Source organism: Gadus chalcogrammus, chromosome 8 (genome assembly GCF_026213295.1).
Source record: "Gadus chalcogrammus isolate NIFS_2021 chromosome 8, NIFS_Gcha_1.0, whole genome shotgun sequence".
Lineage (NCBI taxonomy): Eukaryota > Metazoa > Chordata > Actinopteri > Gadiformes > Gadidae > Gadus > Gadus chalcogrammus.
Genome location: NC_079419.1, coordinates 15,050,692 through 15,072,612, shown reverse-complemented (window position 1 = coordinate 15,072,612; position 21,921 = coordinate 15,050,692). Strand labels below are relative to the sequence as shown.

Sequence of the window (21,921 nt, the reverse complement as noted above, 5' to 3'; positions counted from 1 at the left end):
ATGTTTTCTTTTCTTTTTTAATGTATAACAATGTTTATATGTGAAGCACTTTGAGTCTGCCTTGTGTATGAAAAGTGCTATATAAATAAAGTTGCCTTGCCTTGCCTTGCCTTGAGTTACTTTTTTCAATATATTCCTTTGAAAAGGTGGAGTTTCAACTTGTTTAATGTAATTATCTTAGTTTTGCCATAGTCTAAGGAGAAAACGGATACATCGATCAGTTATTGCCTTAGTCGGTGCATTATACCGATTTTAAATGTTTCCAGCATTATTTTAAAGCATGCATTCGTAAGAATATGGCGACAACCAAATAGAGGACTGCTGTGTTTGGAGATCTTCTGTCCTACGCATTTGTGCCAGCCAGATGCAAATCTGACATGTTGTTAAAAAGGTTTGGCAAGCAAAGCCCCTGCGAAATTTTTAATGTAAAGTTTGTTTTGGGGGGGGGGGGGGGAGAGAAAATATGTCATTTCGACTCGTGGTTTAATCCAACGTAAGAGGGTGTAGACCAATCGGAGCCCTACGCTCCACCCTACCTGTCTCCTTCCTCCCCTTTTCCACCCGCGCGGTCAGAAGGGAGCACGAGCCGCTGCCGTCCACATCTGGAGACGCTTTCTCTCCTCAACTAACTTAAGTTAACTTCCAATAAACTCTGCACAGGAATAGGACTCGTTTGTGAAGTAGCTTTTTTTTTGTGCTTCAAGGTATATTTGGCTACCCTTAATAGTAAGTAGTGATTCTTAAATCTAATCTGGCCGTATTCCGGACTCCCTGCGTTAGCTTCAGCAGTATGAATAAACAGTGAGTGTGACTCGGAGGGTTCATAGCCTACGTTGTGTAGCGAAGTGTAAACTTTGTTGTTGTCCTGCCAAAAGCTGTTTAATACGCTAACTTCACGATGCTCTGAGATACCACAAAGCGAGCCGTGGGCAAAGTAAATGTCTTGAGTTGACCAGGACGAACTGAGAGTGCCATAGTCCCAACGTTTCTGATTCATTCAGGTTTCTACTAGAACAACGTGTTATGTGTTCTCCACATTTCCACTTCTTATTTGTTACTATCTGCAGCATATGAGACTCTGTTCAACAACTTGCTGCTAAATAGTCCATCCCATCGCTGATGGGGACATGAACCGTATGGACTCCTGTCTCCGATCCGTGATGGAGTGATGGCGTTTTATTTCCCAGCATTGACACAACATTTGGACAAAAAAAAGTCATTTCGGAGCTAAAGGCTGGGATATGGCACACAACGAGGCTCCATACTGAAGTGTTTAAGTTAGACCGAGGGGAAATTTAAAAGCCCTAAAAATACAGCGCTGTTTTTTCCCCCTACAAAGAATCATTTGAACTTCCCACCGCAGACCGAGAGCGACATAAATAGTTCTGACATGTGGATGTAATTTCAGAAGAAGAAAAAAAGAGACAGATGCAGAGAAATAGAGTGAGCACAATCTGAGGGTATAGATTAGAGGGGGGAAATTTGAGGGCCAAAGTAGAGATTATAGAGTTATGATTTCACAAGCCACTATCGGCATCAAGAGGCCAGATGCAGGGGACATGCCTCGTGCCAGTCTGAAGATAGTTAAGTAGATTCATTCGTTTTGATCTCGCCACCATCGCCGTTTGTTTTGAGCCCTGAATCGACTGTTGGAGTTCAGAGTAGAGCCTCAAGTCAGGCATGGGATCCAATCTCCTGCTCCACAATTTGGACTTTCTGCTCATCTCACTACTCGGCAGTATATGTCTGGTAAGTAATGTCCTGGCATATTGATAAAAAAAATGTTGGTGAAAGGGTGGAAAATGCAATTATTTGCTTAATGCTGGGCATTATTGTCAATATGTTATTATCATGCATTATTGATTGTGTACATGGGGTCACAAGGTTTATTATGTACAATGTTCAAGTCCTGTGTGTATTGCTGCCAACACACGAATACTATGAAGAAGATCTGTTATATTGCCAAATATTGATATCGCAATCAGGCTCCCCACAGCTATAGTCTATGCATGGTCCCAGTTTGCTTACACTCTGACCCTGTGGTCTTCTAGAGTGATTCACACAGCATCATCAATGAAACTTAAGGTACTACTATACTGTTACTGTCCCCCTCTTGTTCCCTGGAGAGAGTGCATTACTATACATAACCCAAACAATTAGCCTTATGATGTGTGTAAATGCATGCTTTCCCATGAAACACACAAAAACACACAAAAACACACACACACACACACACACACACACACACACACACACACACACACACACACACACACACACACACACACACACGCACACACTGCAGCCTCATCATTCAAAGTGAACAAAACGTGAACATGTTGGATCTTCCGAGCCCCACCTCCTTCTCACCTTTATTAATATTTTATCCACGCCGTGTGTCACATTAGTAGCATCATCCACAAGGCTGCTCCTGCTCTGCACACACAGAGGTTTTCGAGCAGCCAGAAAGAGTGAGAGCAGTGCCCCAATGGTTGTGTGTGTTTTGGATCAGGCTCTCTGCATTCAACAGGCGGTGCGCCCAAGCTCTGAGGTACAGAGCCATTTCCCCATGATGTGGTCCATCAGTGTGCCGCAATGGACCTCTAGGCTCATAGGCACATTGGTTTGGATGGCAGAGGAAAACAATTATGGCCCTAGCTGTGTATTTATAGCCGATTCAACATTCACATGTAGAAGGCTGTGTTTGTTCATACGCTTGATCTGTTTTTAGTAGTTCATTGTTTGGTTTGTTTAGTTGAGCAGTCCCCAACACCCTTACACAATGCCGACAAAGGACATCACTGTACATGGCCCGACCATACAAGAAACTTTTGCATCGATACTTCAAGTATTCAAGTCAAAGTCTCACGCAAGATTGGTGTTTGCTATGAATATAAATACATGTGTTTATGTGTTTGTTTTTTTAGTGGGTAATTCTCGGGGTTGACTGATAGCCGGCATTGTGACATCTATCACTATTGTTTCACAAATAAGCAATTCCCAGACAAATTCCCTGGAGCTGTTTTTGGTATTCTTGACTAAACAAAGTCCCGCTCTCTATTATTATGGCATTTATTTAATGGAATATGGCTGCTCAGGAAAGTTGGTTAGCATATCCTATAATTTGTACATTCTTGGACTTGTGATTCGTGCACCATGTTTACCGTGTGTGTGTGTGTGTGTGTGTGTGTGTGTGTGTGTGTGTGTGTGTGTGTGTGTGTGTGTGTGTGTGTGTGTGTGTGTGTGTGTGTGTGTGTGTGTGTGTGTGTGTGTGTGTGTGTGTGTGTGTGTTTGCACTCTCACTAGGTAAGGTCAATAAATAGTGGTATCTGTAGTACTTCTAGATCAAGAGTTTGAGGAGCTAGGGTTGTACGGACCGGGATGCTGTATTCATTCTTGATTCTTCACACGTTTTTGCTGCTACTCCCACTTTTTTCTTCTTCATCTTGCTCTAAGACTTTGTCTTCTCTCATCAGCAGCATCATCATCATAATAATCATCATCATCATCATCTTCTTAATCATCACCCTCCTCTTAACGATATGAGTGGTGTTAGTATTTGTAGTATATGTTTATTTTGTTATACATTTTTACTCTTTTCATCTTAAACACATACGAGAACCAGCATAGGAATATTCAATGAGTGTTGACAGAATCAGGCAGAATGTTTTATAAAAAAACAACTGTTCTATGGGTTAAGGTTTTATTGACTTGGACCTGGGACAAACCAAGTTAACTGTCTTCCAAAGCTGGAAAATTATAGGGCAAGCCATTTTCTTCAAGTTTATTTTTTTAATGGAAATAACACAAAATTGCAGCGTGTGACCCCACTTCCCCTGGCACAGCTGCATTTCAACATCTCAGTCCGATCCCCACCCATCATTAACATGTGGATATGGTTATGCTTGTGTGACACTATTAAATTAATAATGAATAATAAATCCATAACAGCTTATTCACATTAACAATTTGAATGACATTGTATTTAAATGTAGGCCGTATGCCCTTAACCATCAGTGTCCACAAGCATCTTACCCTAATGCTAACCCTCATGTATGAATACAAGAGGATAAGTCATTGGTGATTTGCTCTATATATATATATATATATATATATATACACGTGTCGCGCACGTCTTATATGCCATGATCAAAGTTAGAATTCCCATAAACAAAACATGATTGCGTTTTGCATATCTCTTATTTTTCCCCTTGATTTCCTCATAAATTTAGCAGCCCTTGAGAATGTTAGCTGTGACTTGCATGACTGATACACTTGCTTGTGCTCCTTCCTATATTCCACTGGTTCCTTATCTGCCGTATACCAAACACAGAGGAAACCGTTGCTTATTGCTTTCCCATTTGGGTAATGTAAGCCATCCCAGGGGTGATTCTGTGTGGTCTAGGCCAGTGGGGTCTCACCTCTAATGTCAATTTTTATGAAGACGTTTCGGTACCCCTTTATGCTTGTGCGACACGTCAAGATTAATGAATAATAAAACATAACCCATAAATAAATCCATATTTTTTGAATGACATTGTATTTAATTATTGGCCGTATGCCCTCAACCATCAAGAATAACATCCCGTGTACCACCTGCAGTACCGTAGCGTACTGGTCCAGGTGTTTTGTTACTGGAGCTAGTTTGTTATTTGGAATTGCATTACCTTTTCATAGTGATTCCATAAATACTCTGCCATTTATTTTATGTATGTCGATAAAGAATGGATGGATGTGCAGTGGGTGTATTGATTGTGGCTTGCATTAATTGTATGGTCCCTTGGTTTTAAGAGTAATCGATCAAATTAACTTGGGGCAAACACTGTGTGTGACCAATACTAGTATGTTTCTCTTATGTGGTCCCCTAATTATAAGGTTTCAGGGTTTTTCCTTAATAGCATTTTCACATTCAGCAAGGTTTCACAGACACTGGATGTTTTGCTTTGACGTTGATATTTTGTCATACACATCATACACAACATGCGGGCAGATCTACTTTTTGTGGGCATGGCATTTGTCTCCTGTAATTATAATGATGCCAATAAATGCTTGCGTTATCATTCCAAGATAATTACGACAGTGTAATAGCAGTGTACTCTCAGACCTAATTCAAATGTGGGTTCATCATGTATGGTTGCATTGATGGCAGTTGTTTGCATGGACAAAATTCAGTTCATGCTGGGTTTAAAGAATATATTTTATAGTATATAGTAATGTAATTTTTGACTTACAATAAGTCCCTTTAACCATGAAGATTAAACCCAGAGATTGCAAGAATAATGCAAGCACATTCAATTGATATAATAAGCAAACTGCATCAAGTGCTACGTTTTAAAAATGAGAGTTTTATTATTATATTTATTTTAATATTTATATTTATTATATTATATTGTCTTTTTTCATTGGCCAAGATCAATTCTGAACAGATGAGTTCTCAGACTGTTACAGCAGACGTGTAGGGTATCTGAAGCCCTGTTGTCAGGGACAGCTCATTCCACCATTGGGGAGCAAGAACAGCAAACTATTGCGATTCTGCAATAGGGTTGCAGATTTACTACTGCTCACAAAATCCATCCATCCTTACAATCCATCACACAGTTCAAAAAAGCATATAAATTGTTACTCCTCAACACATACACTTGCAAACACTGACTTATACGTGCTATGCCCCTGTTATGTGTTGTATGTAAATGTTATATGTGCTGCAGAACAGGAACCTGCTGGAAATCATCTATTTTACTGAGACAGGCCCGTTTTATATTGTAACTTTGTTATTTCTAATATTTTCCTGTATAATAAATAAAAAGAAAGAAGAAAGAAAAATAGAAAAATGTATTGCTTTGCTTAGGTACGGAAGAGACCCTTTACTTATAATTATTAAATGTTAAGTGACGCTCTGCTATGGAGAGAGATACCTAAAGTTATAATTCTGAATGAGGATGAGAAAGAGGTGTAGAGTGGACTGCTATTTAGCCAGCACCCAGGGCTCAGGGAACTCCCAGCACTAATCTCCAAAACACAGGATCAAAATGATTCAGTGTCGTTGTCCCAAAGCCACCTTTACCTTTGATTAAAACAATCTATTCTTAAGTCCACCGTCTACGCCCTTCCTAAAGCAGCTTTTCAAGTGATGCAGAGAATTACCTGTCAAATCTGCCTCAGGTCTCTATAGGTGATGGTATGTTTTAAAATGAGAATGGTTTCATGCTTTAAGACAATAATAGGAGTCTATTGCACCGCACAGGAAGATGTTTTTGCCGTTCACCAGACAGACAATACTAGTACGGCAATGCTATTAAAGCTATAGTAGTTGGTTGGATGAAGTGGATTTCCTAGTCAGATAGATGTACAGGTCAGGGCTGAGGACTGAATAACGAGCAGCCAGTGAGGGAAGTGTGTGAGTGTGGCATTCCCACAGTACTGAATCTAAAGCACTGTAGTTGTCCAGTCACTCTCCAGTGACATCACCAACCCATGGAGATGTAGGAGAGACATAAATGGCTGTGCAGGCCTGGGGATGTGAAGCTCTCACACTCACCTCCTCACGTGATAATGAGATAATTAAGTTTACCCCCAGGATATGATGAACACATTTCTTCTCGTGCGTCGCTGTTTGACAGTATCGAACAGTATCCTGAACGACTCACTGCGTTTCTCCTATTGTGGCTCCGGCCGGGTGATTGAAGTTCTCCTTGTTTAGTGAAAACATTGGCAGGCTCAGCACACTATCAACCCTGTTTGGGACAGGCAAATCGAAGAGTAACACAAGAGCAGGCCAGGGAATAAGACGAGATAGCCAACGCTAATCCATAATTCATGCCCGTGTGTGTGATAAGAAAAAGCTATGTTATAAATACTCCAAATGCGCCTTTTTGAGAGTCGCACTGGGCACATTAACATCAGAGCACTGACCTGTGTCAACGCCAGGCCATTTGAGGAGACCAGGATTAACTGTGGTCCGTCCTACATTACATGACACGGGTGATCCTGAATGAAAAAATATAAACCCATCTCATCCTCTTTTATCCTCTAATGCATTTAGTTTGAAAGGCTGCCAATTAATTAACCGCTGATTGCTAATAAGCATAATTGTTTACCATGGTTACAGGATCAAAACACAACTGAAATGTTGTTCAAAGGAATTCACCTCCCGTTGACCCATGCCGAAGTAATCTCAGCCAAGGGACTAACTTTTGTTAGTTCTGTTTGTTGTTTTTCTCTGTGCTCTGTGCTCTGTTCAGTTTTGTACTGTAAGATTTGAAGCATCATTTGAATCCCCTTTAGCTGTATTCATTCACTCATTCTGTGGTATTGTTCGGTCGCGTTAGAGTATTAAGGGAACACTTCAGGGCTTCTTATGGCTTACTAGTGGTTTTGACAGTTGTCTATAGGAATCAACATCCATTCTGTCAGCCATTTAAGGACACCAAAATGCATGTGGAGTATTGAAGAACAAGTCTTGCATGACAGTTCTCAGTTCTTGTCACCCACTGATGAATGGAAATAGAAAGGAGGGTTCGCAGCATGAGAATTCATGAGGGAGTATTCCATCAAGCCTACAAGAATGGACATGGGATCCACCCAATTTAATATGCCATGCTTTCCATGTGGTTGGCAGAGTTACAACAAACCATGACTGTAAATAAATGACCATACCCCATGCTTTGAACTTTAAAAAAGCATGGGGTACGGTCACTTACCTGTATAAAGCCCCATACCGGCTGTCATCATTGGTTGCTTGACCTTATTTTGTGATAAACATCCTACAACACTACATTGCCCTTTACTTTTTATTTTATTAAGCACTGGCACACGCTTTGGTAATTTTACATTTATTTGAGTTGAGTGGATTTTTTATTAATTTAGACAAATATTTATGTCTAATTTTTGTAAAGAAAATATTTATTTAAAGTTTTTTGTCTTTATCTTTTTCTTTCTTCCTGTTATATAACACAATCTGCTGCGTTTAGTGGCAGTGCTGGGCCCTGAGATGGCTCTTGAGCAAGTCCGGTAGCTTGTATATGTTGATAGCAGAGTGTTGGGTTTCATTGCCATGCTAAGGCTAGACCATGGCTGTGTTTGACTCAGGAAAAGGCTTGTTTTCTTGACTTCCCATGACCTCCTCCATTTTTTCCCTTTTCCACTTGAAGAATGCTAGAGTGTGAGTAACTCAATGCCACTTTAACACCTCACTGAAGACATTAGCCCATGGACGCCAAATGTCTGAATGATATCATTGTCTCTGCTGTGGAAAACCCTCCTTAGCTTGCTGTGCATCTTCTGCTGAAGAAAAAGCTAATGAACATACAGACGGGGAAAAAATAAAACATACATGTTTGAAGAGGATGGGATCAAATGGAAAAATAATAAAAAGGATATAATTTACCATAACGTAATTAGCTTTTTAATTGTGAATATATTGCTCATTTGGACATTACTCACTCAAGAATAATCTACTTTGCCTGCTCATTTGTACCTATTAATAATAATACTTTTTGGCAGCAGGCTTCTTCAGAACATAAACTTTGACAGAATGTGTTCTGTCATAATAATAATGGGCCAAGACTGCAATATTACTGGTTTACTGGTTTTACTACGTTAAAGCAGAACTCCGTCCCCGATACAACCACAAATGTGGGGCCATTGCTGTTCTTGTTGACTCGCATTAGAAATGAAAAGAGTGATATTTTAAGTTACGAGGCAAACACTTCAGACCAAGATCCACAAATGAGCTATGTGTATCTTCTATTTGTAATAACTTATCTTTTTCAGATCTGGAATTGAAGAAAGCCTACGTTTGACAGAAGCACTATAACAATTAAGACAAGGGAAGGACACTGGGATTATTTTGATTGCCCTGACTATGGTCTTGTCCTGCTCAATCCATCCTTTTTTCACCACTTACCAGCTGAATGAACGCGTTGGCACTGCATTCCTTGTGGGCAAAATCCCTGGAATCCCATATTACCTCAATAGCGTTGACGTGTAAAAATTCTCAGCCAGGGAGCTTGCTTTGCCCATTGACAGAAGCCACTCCTGCCCCCGCCCCTCTCCACTGTTGCAGAAGGGTTTGAGGTTTATACACAGGACAAACTGAAGGTCTGCATTTCTTTGCCTTATCTGACAATGCAGTAAATTGAAAGTATCTTTATCTTTATGTCTTTATGGATAGACAGAAATCCTTTGGGAAGAGAAAATGAAGGCTCTCTATAGCTGAGATCAGCCTCGCAGCTCCACATATCCGGACAGGCGTTTAGGTGATTTAAGGGATGCAGGTCCATTTTTTCAGTGGAGATCTCGCTGGCTCGCTGGGGTTATGGCTGAGACGGGAGTGCACTTTAAAAAGGTTCCTCTATGAGCTTCATTGCAAACCTCTGGGGCTTTAGTGGTTTGTACGTGTTCAGTTCACAGCTTTCCGATTTTCCAGCAAAGAGTATGAATTCCTCTCAGTGCAGATCAGGCCGGATCGAAGCCAATGCAAATTGAGATAACAAGGTTGACTTCCTTAGCTGGATGCTATTCATCAGCAGAGCACTGAAACGCTATGGGTGGCTGCAAGGTTGTTGATTTATTAACACTTCATTGTGGGGCTTGGCGATTTGTGTATGTATTTTGTATATTTGTATATATTTTTAAATAATAATTGTCTCAAATGATTTAGACCCTGATTCCTTGGACCAAAGTATATGATCCATTGTTTTCAAAATCATAATGAACCCATTTTATTTTACTGCGTAAATGGTGACCATATCTTTTTTGATTTAATATGTCACCACATCTGTTATCACTTCCACTTCCATACAGCTGAAGTAATCCTGAAACTTTTTTAGGAATGAGTGTCGGTTTTGAGGGTTGAGCTTCTCACCATAATGCCACAGTGTGTGGCGCATTTCATATGCAACGTCACTCAGTATAACACTCATTCCCAACGACGGTACTAAAAAGTATCACAAAGTTGCCTTGGGTCATAACGCCAACCCTTCCCAGAACTTCCCAGGACTCTCCCGCCAATAAAATTTTTGCATTGGGTGGAGAGTTTGTTCCAGCTGAAACAGCGTGTTGACTTGCTCTTTAAGGCAAAATAAATCTGCGAAGTATAGAACTCTTTCTAACTCTCAATTTTGTGGTTCAGCAATTTCGAAGCCATTTCAAATCCCTTTCAACCCCTACTTCAAAGGATCAATACAAAATAAGGCTTTCGGCAAGGCTAAAAAAAAGAGATGTTAAGAAAAAAACAGCTTGAAGTTTGTTTAGCACCATGCACCCTATACCAAGTACACAAGGGAAATTACTTTTGATGAACAGTACTTAGTTAATAATAAAACAGTCGGGGGGTTTCAGGATGAAAGCATGGCTTTAGTTTTCAGGTTTTGGGTATTTAATTGTTCAAGTTGCACATTAATAGAACACTGCAAAAAGGGATAAACGTCATAGTGATACATTTTTCTCATTAACTGGAAATCTCTGTCATATCCTTTTCTCATATTGAGATACATATTTCTGTCATTATAATGACATCTTTCCAGCCACAGCTCTGTCAGTTACGGTGTACAGACAAGACCTATTTTATACAGTCGATGGCCCAACACATATTTTGGGGGAAGTGGACTAACCACTGTATTTTACAGCGCTTTGTCTTACAAAGAACCCGTTTCCATTGTTTGTTGCAAGGTTAACACATACCACTATGCGGGCAGCAGACCGTGATTTAGGCTTCAACATGAGCACACTGCAAAGAAAGTGCAGTATATTTATTTAGAAAAAAATATTCAACAACAAGCACACAATCAAGTAATAGCATTACCCGTCACTGATTCTGCAGAGCTACCTGCACTGAAATACCGTGTCTCACGATTTATGAATGAAATGCTGATTAAATAAGAAAAAACCCTAACATTGAACTGCCATTGGAAAGCCATAAAGAGTCTTCCAAGTAATCATCATATTCAAAAAGTATTTTTCAAAAACATATGTAATAGGTAATAGCTCTCACGTTATGCAGAGAAGCCAAAATAAGTGTCATGTGCTTTTGTCATCTTATTTTCTCCTTTTAGTTGCAAGCTTGGCAGCTGAAATATAACAATGGAGAACATTTTTCATTTTTTCTTAAAGAGCCCATGCCATTAAAATCACATTTTTCTTGTTGTTTGTTAAATAACATAGGCCTGAATAAGTTTGTGAGCTGTGGTAAGTTTGAAATCTATGCAGTTTGTCTGCTGAATGCAATAGGCAATGAAAGGAAAAAGGCAGAAGAAATTAGCCGATCTGGATAAGGTGACACTGTGACGTAGCGTTGTCAAACTATTATTCATGGCCCTGCCCACTTGGTTGGTTCGTAACCACCCACAAGAATTCTGAAGGAGTCGTGATTGAGCTAGTGCTAAATGCTAATACGTGTATGGTAGTTGCTTAGTTCGTAGTAACAGGCGAGTTACAGAATTTTGAATGCAATGGCAGAACGACATCGAAGTACATGAACTGCGACATGCTGCCTGCCGCCGGTTGCCGCGGCGCGAGGCACCACCGCCGCGAAGCACCACCACCCGGCAGCGGGCAGCCGGGCGGTGGTGCCTTGCGCCGGCAGCAGGCAGCAGGCAGCAGGCAGCAGGCAGCGCGCGGTTCTGTCTACTACAGATTGATGTGGAAGTGGAAGAACCAGAGACGTCGGAGAACCCGACGAAGTCCTTTGTGATTCATTATATCGTCTGGACGTGCACACAGCTTTTGGCCGTGATAATATGTATTATTTGATATAGATATCTATGTATTATATGATATTATTTAGATATAGAGCTCCAGGACTGTAACGCAAGTGTTGTACACTTCCTTGTTATTTGGATAACCGTTCTGCTGTTGGTGTGATGGCGCACGTCGGACTCTCGTCTATGGTATTTCTACAACTAGACCCGTAGTGGGGGTTATCTCAGCCATGGTTGAGAATGAATTGGGGGAAAGGAACTTTGGCTTTGACTCCCTGAAGTCATGAACCACGACATGGAGGAGAAAGGGATTGTTGACCGCGGTCGTCTCTAGGGATGCACCGATCCGATATTTGTATCGGTATCGGTACCGATATTGAAGAAATTTCTAGATCGGGTATCGGTGACAAATGGGCCGATCCATATTTAAAAAAAAAAAAAATTTTTTTTTTTTTTTTTTTTTTTTAACGTTTATGTACATACTTGAATCCTATTCCTACTACCTTGCTGCTTTGATTATTGAATTTCCCACGAAAATGTTCTCACGGGATTAATAAAAGTGTATCTATCTATCTATTGGCTGATCTATTCAGTTTCTATGCTGTGCGCTGTGAGTGACGTCATAAACAAGCAACACGCCGTGCGGAGCCTACAGTGATTGCAAAATGGAGCAAGCAAAAGGATCTGCTATCTGGAGCTATTTCACTTTACCTAAGCCAGCAAGCTCCACGGCTACATGCAACATATGCAAAGTAAATGTCCCGAGGGGTGGTACTAAACCTTCTAGCTTTAATACCACAAACCTTATAAAGCACCTCAAAAAATTCAAGTCTCATGATCCCAGTCTTTTCCCCTCAATGAAACTTAGTTTGTAGCCATAATTTCGCGCTGTTTTTCTATATCGGTATCGGATCGGCATCGGCCGATACTAAACCTCAGATATCGGTATCGGTATCGGAGGTGAAAAAAGCGGATCGGTGCATCCCTAGTCGTCTCCCGCCGGAGCCTATGGACCACCGCCTCGGCTTCAGGATGCGGTGATTAGCGCTGACCGCTGCCGAGGCGGCGGGAAGCAGGGCTCAAGCGGGATACAATCGCGGCCAACAATCCCTTTCTCCTCCATTTCGTGGTTCATGTAGCCTACTTCAGGGAGTCAAAGCCAAAGTTCCTTTCCCCCAATTCATTCTCAACCATGGCTGAGATAACCCCCAATACGAGTCTCGTTGTAGAAATACCAGAGACGAGAGTCCGACGTGTTATGCCATAACACCAACAGCAGAACGGTTATCCAAATAACAAGGAAGTGTACAACACTTGCGTTACAGACCTGGAGCTCTTCTCTATATCTAAATAATATCATATAATACATAGATATCTATATCAAATAATACATCACGGCCAAAAGCTGTGTGCGCGTCCAGACGATATAATGAATCACAAAGGACTTCGTCGGGTTCTCCGACGTCTCTGGTTCTTCCACTTCCACATCAATCTGAAGTAGACGCGGTCGTTTGAGATTCATAATAACCTATCGTCTGGAGGCTCACACAGCTTTTGGCCGTGATAATATATATTATATATTATATGATATAGATATCTATGTATAATATGGGTTTCTAAGAGCCATTGCGATACATCCACCGTAAACAGAGCGCATGGTACCGTGGCTACAAGCTGCTCAGGGCCAGGTGATAATATTATATATTATATGATATAGATATCTATGTATAATATGGGTTTCTACGAGCCATTGCGATACATCCACCGTAAACAGAGCGCATGGTACTGTCAGTGGCTACAAGCTGCTCAGGGCCACACCCCCACCCCCCTCCTTGACCTGCCTTGACACGCCCACCGTATACAGAGCGCATGGTAGTGGCTACAAGCTGCTCAGGGCCACACCCCCACCCCCCTCCTTGACCTGCCTTGACACGCCCACCGAAATAGCGCGTTTGGGGGAAGCTCAATGTGCGACTGTTTCGGAGTGACTGTAACTCTGCACCACAGCTGAATTTCGGGGACGTCTTTGAATACTGTGTTTGTGGCCCACTAATACCTATATTAAAGCATCATAAAATAGAATGGCATGGGATCTTTAACGCCAGAAATAAAGACTGCAATAATCTTGTAAAGAGATACAAGAACATATAATAGTTCTAACAGTTAATGCATAAACGTCTGTAAATGCTTTCAGACTACACGGCATCGAAAAAACGACAATAATGACAAAATAGAATAACACATATTGCAGGTACTTGCTGGAATTTATATGTGTGCTTCAGCAAATCCTTCCCGATCTTGTTTTTAAGTTAGGGTAAAGTTTAAACCTGGATATATACAAGAAGAAAATCCCTTCCAGGCGAGGTTTTCATTGTGGCCAGTCTACCATCTAAAGCAACAGGCTCAGCCATGGACTGCAGAAAGATCTGCGTAATGGGATAGATATGCCACTACACCAAGTAAGCAATACAATAAATGTTTTATTATTTCAGGGGAGCAGAATGACGTGTAAAGATAAAGCGTGGTGTTCACAGGGCATCGAGGTGATTTTATTTGGCATTACGTTGCACTGAGATCCCTTGAGGCTAATGGTAGATCAAAAATAGCTGTCAAGAAGAGCCCTCAATAAGCTCTAAAGTACTGCACAAGGCCACTTTAGGATGTTATCGTCCACTGGGCTGGAGAGGCTGTTGCCCTCATACTAACAGAAATTGGCGCCAGTTTACACATTGAATGCCCCCAGAGATATGTTTCACGGTTATATCACACGTCATAATAATAATAATAGTCATTTTGGCTCATTTGCAAATGTCTTTCACTGGGTTTGTGTGATGTTTGTATTTCAGTTCGAGAAGTCTTAAGAGTATTAAATATTAAGTATGTATACAACGACAATGTGTTTCTAATTTATATCAGTGTGTTTTATCCTATTACATCCTATTACACAACAACACATGCTTTACCAGGGCATTTGCATTTTAGTTTGATCTTGCCATGCCAGGCTAACCTCTACTGAGTATACTTAAAGTGTCCTCGCATCACCGAGCCCTAATTTACAATGGTCCTCTTCCCTCTAATTAATTAACCTCTAACACCTGGCAGGATTCAAGACCAGCTGGCTCATTAATAGCCAAATCAAGAGGGAGGATGTTTGCCGACAATGAGAGACACCTCAGATGATTAAATGATGCCTGATTATTCTCTGATTTAGAGATGTTCTATAGGAAAGCAGTAGCAATTAAGGGACTCAAACAAGCGGTGCCTCTGTCTCTGCAGGCCTCAGTGCCCTTGGTGGACAGTGGGGAAGGGAGCGTTTGGGTACATGCATGTGACCGTGTTTCACCGTACCTTATTAAGCTGCTCAACATACCTGAAGTGCTAAAATACCTCTAGCACTATGCTTGCTGTAGTTTGACCCTGTATTTCTTACAAAAAAACATTGAATAACTTTCATTGTACTGTAAAAAGTCAAGGTTATGAATTGATGACTATAGCCTAAATTATGCTCAGGTTGCCACAGGAGAGACATGGAGGTCTTTGTGGCCTGGTGTTGCCTTTTGTTACCTTCTTGAATGAATAGGAAGTGCAAGAAACACGTGACTTACTGAGTTAATCCGAAACAGCTATTTGCAATGACAAGCATTTGTTGAGGCGTTGAACTGTTTTTAAGGTTGTAGCGCTGAGTTGCCCTTTAACGCTATTTGGCAATGGACAATGTCAAATGACCTATTTGACATATCCAAGTGTTGTTTATCATTTATACCTGCTCATAGTGCTGCTGCATACACACTAAATGCTGTAACCTTTATGATAATACACCAGCACAGTTAAACTGCTAACAGAGGCAGTATCTTGGGAAGCCCACCCAGACGTGATGGAATAAACTCAGGGGTTTGGCTTATGGAAGTTTAATATGGTCAGGTGTGACCGCTGCTGGTGGGTAAGCCCTGGCTACAAGGAGGCTTAAGTAGCCAAAGATAACAACAGCTACAGGAGATAACCAGTTAATGTACAAACAGCATGTTAAAGCTGTACCTCATTCCTGGAAAACATTTATAAAAAGCTGCCAAACCTTCGGATAGGAACACACAACCATGGTTTGGTTCTGCATGGGCTCAGAAACCAATTAAATAACCACCTGCTGCCCTAAATATTGTAGTTTTTAGGGCAGCAGGTGGTTAGTAGACCTTAAATGTGGGAGGCATATTTTCCAGGAGGAGGTCACGGCGATCTGCAGAGATATGATGGAGGTGATGAAATTGTCACAGTATTAATACTTTAGACAGAAACAAGACAGTCATAACATTACCCACCTCAAGAAGGTCCAATGCAATTGGGAATACAGAGGATCTGCAATTCTTGACTACCAATCAAAGGGCTGGTCTATGTGTTAAAAACTTCAACATCAACATGTTTAAATCATGTTTGTGTGGAGAACAGACTGAGAAGGCATTACATCAGGAAGTGGAGAGTTTGTGGTTGTCCACTGCTATTTAGAGGACCACTCTGTGCTACAATCTTATGTATCATCACTATGATATAAAGCCACAAGCTGGTGTCTCCTAAAATAGATAGCTCTCACTGTCTGGAACATACATTTTTAATCCATAATCTAGATTATCTTGATGTATCCATTAAAAGACCACTCCCTTTGTCAAGGGTTAGTGGTCTATGCAATACACTTAAATGTAACCCAGTGTCATGCAAAATAGTCTGTTTATGAATGTAAGCATTTGTGTTAGATCCATTAAGATGTTATACAATACATGTGTGTTACTGATACATCACGACAAACAATGGAAACGGGTGTTACGTTGTATAAACGACCACTAGTAGTTACTAAACGTTGGGTGTAAAATGAATCTGTTGCCCTGCATTGCTTTGGTAAATAATTTATATAACTTGGTGGTAGGAAAAGTGCTCAATCCTCAATTAGTGAGAGCAACAGTGTAACCGGTTGAGGCCCCTGCGATATACACACACTCGTTCTGATGGATCACACAATGTTTCCATCAAGGACAAAAGTGCTGTTCTTTACCCTTATGAACAGAGGGTATAATTAGGAACTGAATGCTGCTTTAAGTCAGAATGTGGTCTGCGAGTATTTCCAAAGGACAACCAAGTCTAGTGGTTTGTGGTTTTTATCGTCAAATGCAAATTGCACAGTTGAAAAGGAGTGGCACTGACTCATAGAGTTTATAATATCCAGGAACCTCATCCGCTAAAACATTCATGTGGTGCAATATGTCAAAAGTAACATATTCATGTTTTTTTTTCCAAATAGTGGACAGGCCATTAAAAACGAGATTCAGCAAAGTTATAATTTTCTAGATCCCCCTACTTTTAAAATAAAAACGCTGAGGAAAGTCTGAGAAGCCCATGGGATCCCAATTTTGATAACGTGCCAACGACAAGGAAGTCAATGTTGGTTTATGGTGCAAAGAATGGCAAATGACCAAAACAAGTACATAAAACAAACACACATCTGTACTCCCATAATAGAGGCGCTTACAGAGACCAGAGTCAATATTATCGGTATATTATTTATCATCCATGTGATGAGGTGTGATCTGGAAAGGAAAGTCTCACTTTATGTCGGCGTTTACCCGAGAATCGTAGATATGCACACAGCAGCAATGGATCAACTAACAAGAGGAGCTTTATATCCGATGATGCGTAAGTGATCGAGAAAATGAATGAGATGTATGGCTCCAATGAAAACACTAGCAAGGTCATGATCAGGCGTTTTAATGTGGATATACACATCATGTCAAAACACTAACTACGTCATAGAATTTGTGCGTCAAAAACACACACACACACATAGTCTTCCCCCCTTTCCTTCTGGTGGAGGTAGTAATATAGTACTTTGAGACTTGCTTATCCCTTAATGACCCATGTTTTTCTAGTAAACTATTCCCTGAGGCGCAAAACGTTTAGATACATTGTATTGTATATTAAGGAATTTCACCTAAATCCTATTGATATGCTAAATGCTTGTGGGGAAATCTGAGGCAATTTTCAACTTTCCTCCCCTCTCTTTTACTGCCATTGTGCAACCTTAAACTCAGATTAAGTAACCACAGGCCCATTTTGCAAAATATTGGATTAAAGATTGAATGAGACGTTTGAAATTATTCGTACTCAGCATGGACATTCGTATTCAGCCTGTGAAATACAATAATGGGGTTGAATACTATTTGATTATTATTCTTCAACCAATCGGCTATAGTTTGTTCCAAGTTTAGATAGCAAACTGAGCAAACAACTCATAATTTGCTATCTCAATTTTGAACATTGCAATATTTAAAGCTGCACTAAGGTACTTTTATATTGCAGCTATTTACTCCAATAAAAAAATATCTGAAATAGAACGTTTCCAAATAATAAAACTCGCCCATCATTGAGTCAAGATGACAGCCACTCTCATCGGATAATGATATAACTATAGCTGCAGCAACCATGCAAGCCACTAGAGGCTGCTAATGGAAAAGTGTACATAGTGCAGCTTTACTTTTTAATAACTTTTTTTCTACTTTGATTCTAACAACATGTTATGTAGTGCTCCTCTGATATCGATGATTAGTCCAATAAGCAACTATTTGGTTGTAGGGATGTGATATGAAACAAACTAGTCACTAACAAGTATCTTAGTTGCAGTGCTATGGTTTCGCCTCTGTTCTCCTAAAACGGACAAGAGGCCATAAAAGAGAGGCCTTCCCTGAATTTGAGATGCATTGGCTTTGAGATGACTCGACCCTGTGGGTCCACTGAATTATAGGTTCTCTTGCCCGGGGCCTCAAGCAATTGTCTGTTCTGCGTATTTGGTCACTTTGACTGCGAGTATAATGTTTTGTGGTTGTCTAGTCTTTCATACATGTCTCCTTTTTCCTCCGGTAATCACTTAATTATTCATAACTATGGCAATCAAATGTGTAGCAACAAGGAGTATATCAAATATCAGTGAAAAAACAATGAACATCATTTGTGATTGGTACATGGTACATTTGAGCATGCTAAAGTAAAATGATGAGGCCTTGACTTTGTGTCTTCTCCACTTCGATACACGGCATTGTTTCAGAAAGTGATCTGGTCCACCACAAAAATCATGCTGTCTATAATTAGGACTGTTTGTAGGAAACGGTCCAAATTATGTCCCCCAACTCAGATTTGCCTTTTTATTTTAAGCAGGCCACATTTCAGTTTATTTATTTAAGAATTTAAAATAGTGAGTGCATGTCATTTGACGATACGCACAGACATTTTGAATTCGATCACAATGTTTTTAAATGCACTGAATAGAAAATATTATATCTCTTTTTTGACTGCAGCCTACGCAGGGTGGGAAAGTAGGGGGCATGTAGAAGTAGAAAAAAGTGTGATATCTATACAGTATAAATATAGAAGTGTGAAATAAAAAAAGATGTGAAAATGATTGTTAGCGTAGCATTGGCTACCTCGTCATCAGAGAGAGGCGTATATACAGCGTCTGCTACTGTGGTCTCAGGGATGGGGGAAACACGAGTCATATCCGTTTATTTCTTAAGTTAAGTTCTAACTTTATATTCCAAGGGGTTTATCGTTACCTTGACACAGCAGCCTAGATACAGTAAGCTCCATATTGGTCTTCATATATCCTTGAAGAGAGTTTCAGTTTAAGTCATTAACTGATAGACAAACAGAAACCTGTGGTTTTTTCAACTGCAGTTTGTATTCCACGGCCCAGTGATGAAAACACACATATTTATATGGTGTGTATTTTTCTAATTTACACACTGGCACACACTCAAAAGTATTAAACAAAAGGAATACTGTATTGAAAATGAAATGCTGTAAATAAGAATGTCTATGTTTCGCCCTGTGAGAGTTGTGTTTGCTCTGGTGGTTTGGCCACAAGCCAGGGCAGGAGGAATAGATTTCTGGAATAATCACTAGACACAGTTATTTACCATGATTTTCCTTATTAAAAATGGAAAATTATAATTTTTTTGGTATCTTTTTAAAATTCCCTGTTCGTTTCTGTTAGATGAGAAGAAAAAATAAACCTGTCTTTCTTTTACTAATTATCAGAGTGCTTATGCTTGGTGGACTTGGTACATGTGAGAAATGGCTGTATTTCCAACTTTCCAAATACATATTTACCTTTTCATCTCTTATTAGATCAGCATTTAAATGTTAGTGGACATGTTACTGTCTACCAGAAGGGAATACAGTCCTCACTAGTGGACTAGCAGAACAGAGTTATGAACATATTTGTTTAGAGTAAGTTTTTAGCTGAATAAATCTGCCTACTAAAAATGGCAGGGCTCTGTTCTTCTAGGGAGGACTGTATTCTCTACTAGTAGACATTTAAGTGTTTATTTCATATTCCTAAAGGGGGGAACAAAATATTCAACCTATTTGTGCAATATATTTATGCAATATTCTACTTGGTTTGCACAAGACTGACGCACACACACAGTACATTCAAAGTGAAATGTACTCTTTATACTTCTCTCTTTAACAACAGCCTGTCATCTGACACACAAATACTTGTCTAAAACGTGTGCTTCAGGTATAAAAAGCGTCCTGGGGAGGTCTCAGATGAATATCCTGTATTGGCATGGTTAGCACAGTAAACAGGTTGTATCTATCCCTGTTCCACTGTGGTCCGAGGTTGTTCCTCTGTGGTTGTTTACAGTGTGAAGCCCAAAATGTCTCATTCTGTAACTCCATTCAGCTCTCAAAATGGACATCCTTATTTCAAGCCTGAATGTGAAAAAAAAATATTGATGGATCGAGATATTGTGGTTTTAAGCACACAAACCTCTACGAGAGCTTGGTATTTACGGTTTAAATTTGAAGTAAGAAAATATATCCTTGTGTTATCAACAATGTGTATTTTTATAAAAAGATAAACTGTAAAATTTGAACATTCTGAAACTTAGGTATGGTCTCATTCCAAATCATATAGGAACATATATAGGCCTATATACATATATACTAGACTGCATATGAAATCTAGGCGGAATCTGTCTGGAAATTACTGTTAAGAACCGGTTAATCTGGGCCAGATGGCAGTGGCTAAAAAAATTTGAATGTAATAACAAGTTGAGCTTAACGCCTTTTCCACATCGCCTGCATGTGCAATTTGATGATTCGAGTGTCTTATTAGCTAAATTAGCATCCTCAAATTAGGAAGACCCACAAGACGCGAATCAGTTTCTTTTAAGCATTAATTTCCACCAGGGGTTATGTTCCTGCTAATTAATTGGCACTGGTACCCGATTGATAAGGGGCAACAGCAAACAGTTTGTTTGTGATCATTGTTTTGTATAAAACAGTTTATGCACGTAGGTGAGCCTTAAGTCGCAAGGCCCAAGCAAACACATACTGTCTTCTGATTCCTTTATTTCCTATTTAGGGTTTTCATGGGAAAATTCTGGACATAAAACACTGTATGCTGACAAAATATTTTTTTTGAATATCCCCACTTTTCCACCTTTTCCATTTATACCAGGATTTGGTATTTGATTATTTTCAACGGCTGTCCATTTGCATTTTAGGTAGATGGCAACTTACCGCAGGTATATATGACTAATAACTTGAAGGTGATACATTTTGAGTTCTACCTTGAACAAATTCTACGTTTAATCTAAATGTTTCTTTAGTATTCAAAGTGTCACTGGTTTATCATGGATACATCTATATTCAAGAAAGAGAGGGTTTTCTCTTTTCATGCAGTCGTTTCTGTGTATGAGCAACTGCTCTAATGATATTCAAATGCTAAATGTATAGAGTTTCCCGGTACTGGGAGTTGTAAGTACAATATAATACTGATTTACTTCAGTAAAACATACATAATAAAAAACATGAGCCCAATACTACATCCAAATGATTTGCGAGCTGCCTGAGCTTTATTTTTTTCACTCCCACACTTTGCTCACTATATTTATGTGCTCCAATACCCAGGATGACTGTTGTCATTTCCAATACACTCATACATGTCCCAACTGAAGGTGACCTCAGAGAAAACAGTAAGTTGGCCAAAGTCATCTATTAGATGGCAAAATGTTTCCTTCAATGGAAAACCACACCTGTGCTATTATTGCGCTCTCCAAAACGCAGAAGGAAAACATAAGGTGTCAGAGGATGTATGTATGTATGTATAATGTATTTTCTTGTGTTCAGACGTCACGTCAGATTAGTGGCTAAATCATACTGACTGCAGCAGATAGAATCA

The 21,921-nt window shown here is 39.9% G+C and overlaps 1 protein-coding gene across 1 annotated transcript in view; it reads left to right on the top strand.

Moving 5' to 3' along the window:
* Positions 1-588: 588 nt before the first annotated feature.
* LOC130387883 (parathyroid hormone/parathyroid hormone-related peptide receptor-like) overlaps positions 589-21,921 on the top strand; it is a 36,053-nt gene continuing 14,720 nt past the window's right edge. Inside the window, exon 1 of the mRNA XM_056597178.1 lies at positions 589-1,749. Coding sequence (XP_056453153.1) covers positions 1,681-1,749 — 69 coding nt within the window. The 5' untranslated portion in view covers positions 589-1,680. The remainder of the gene's footprint in view (positions 1,750-21,921) is intronic.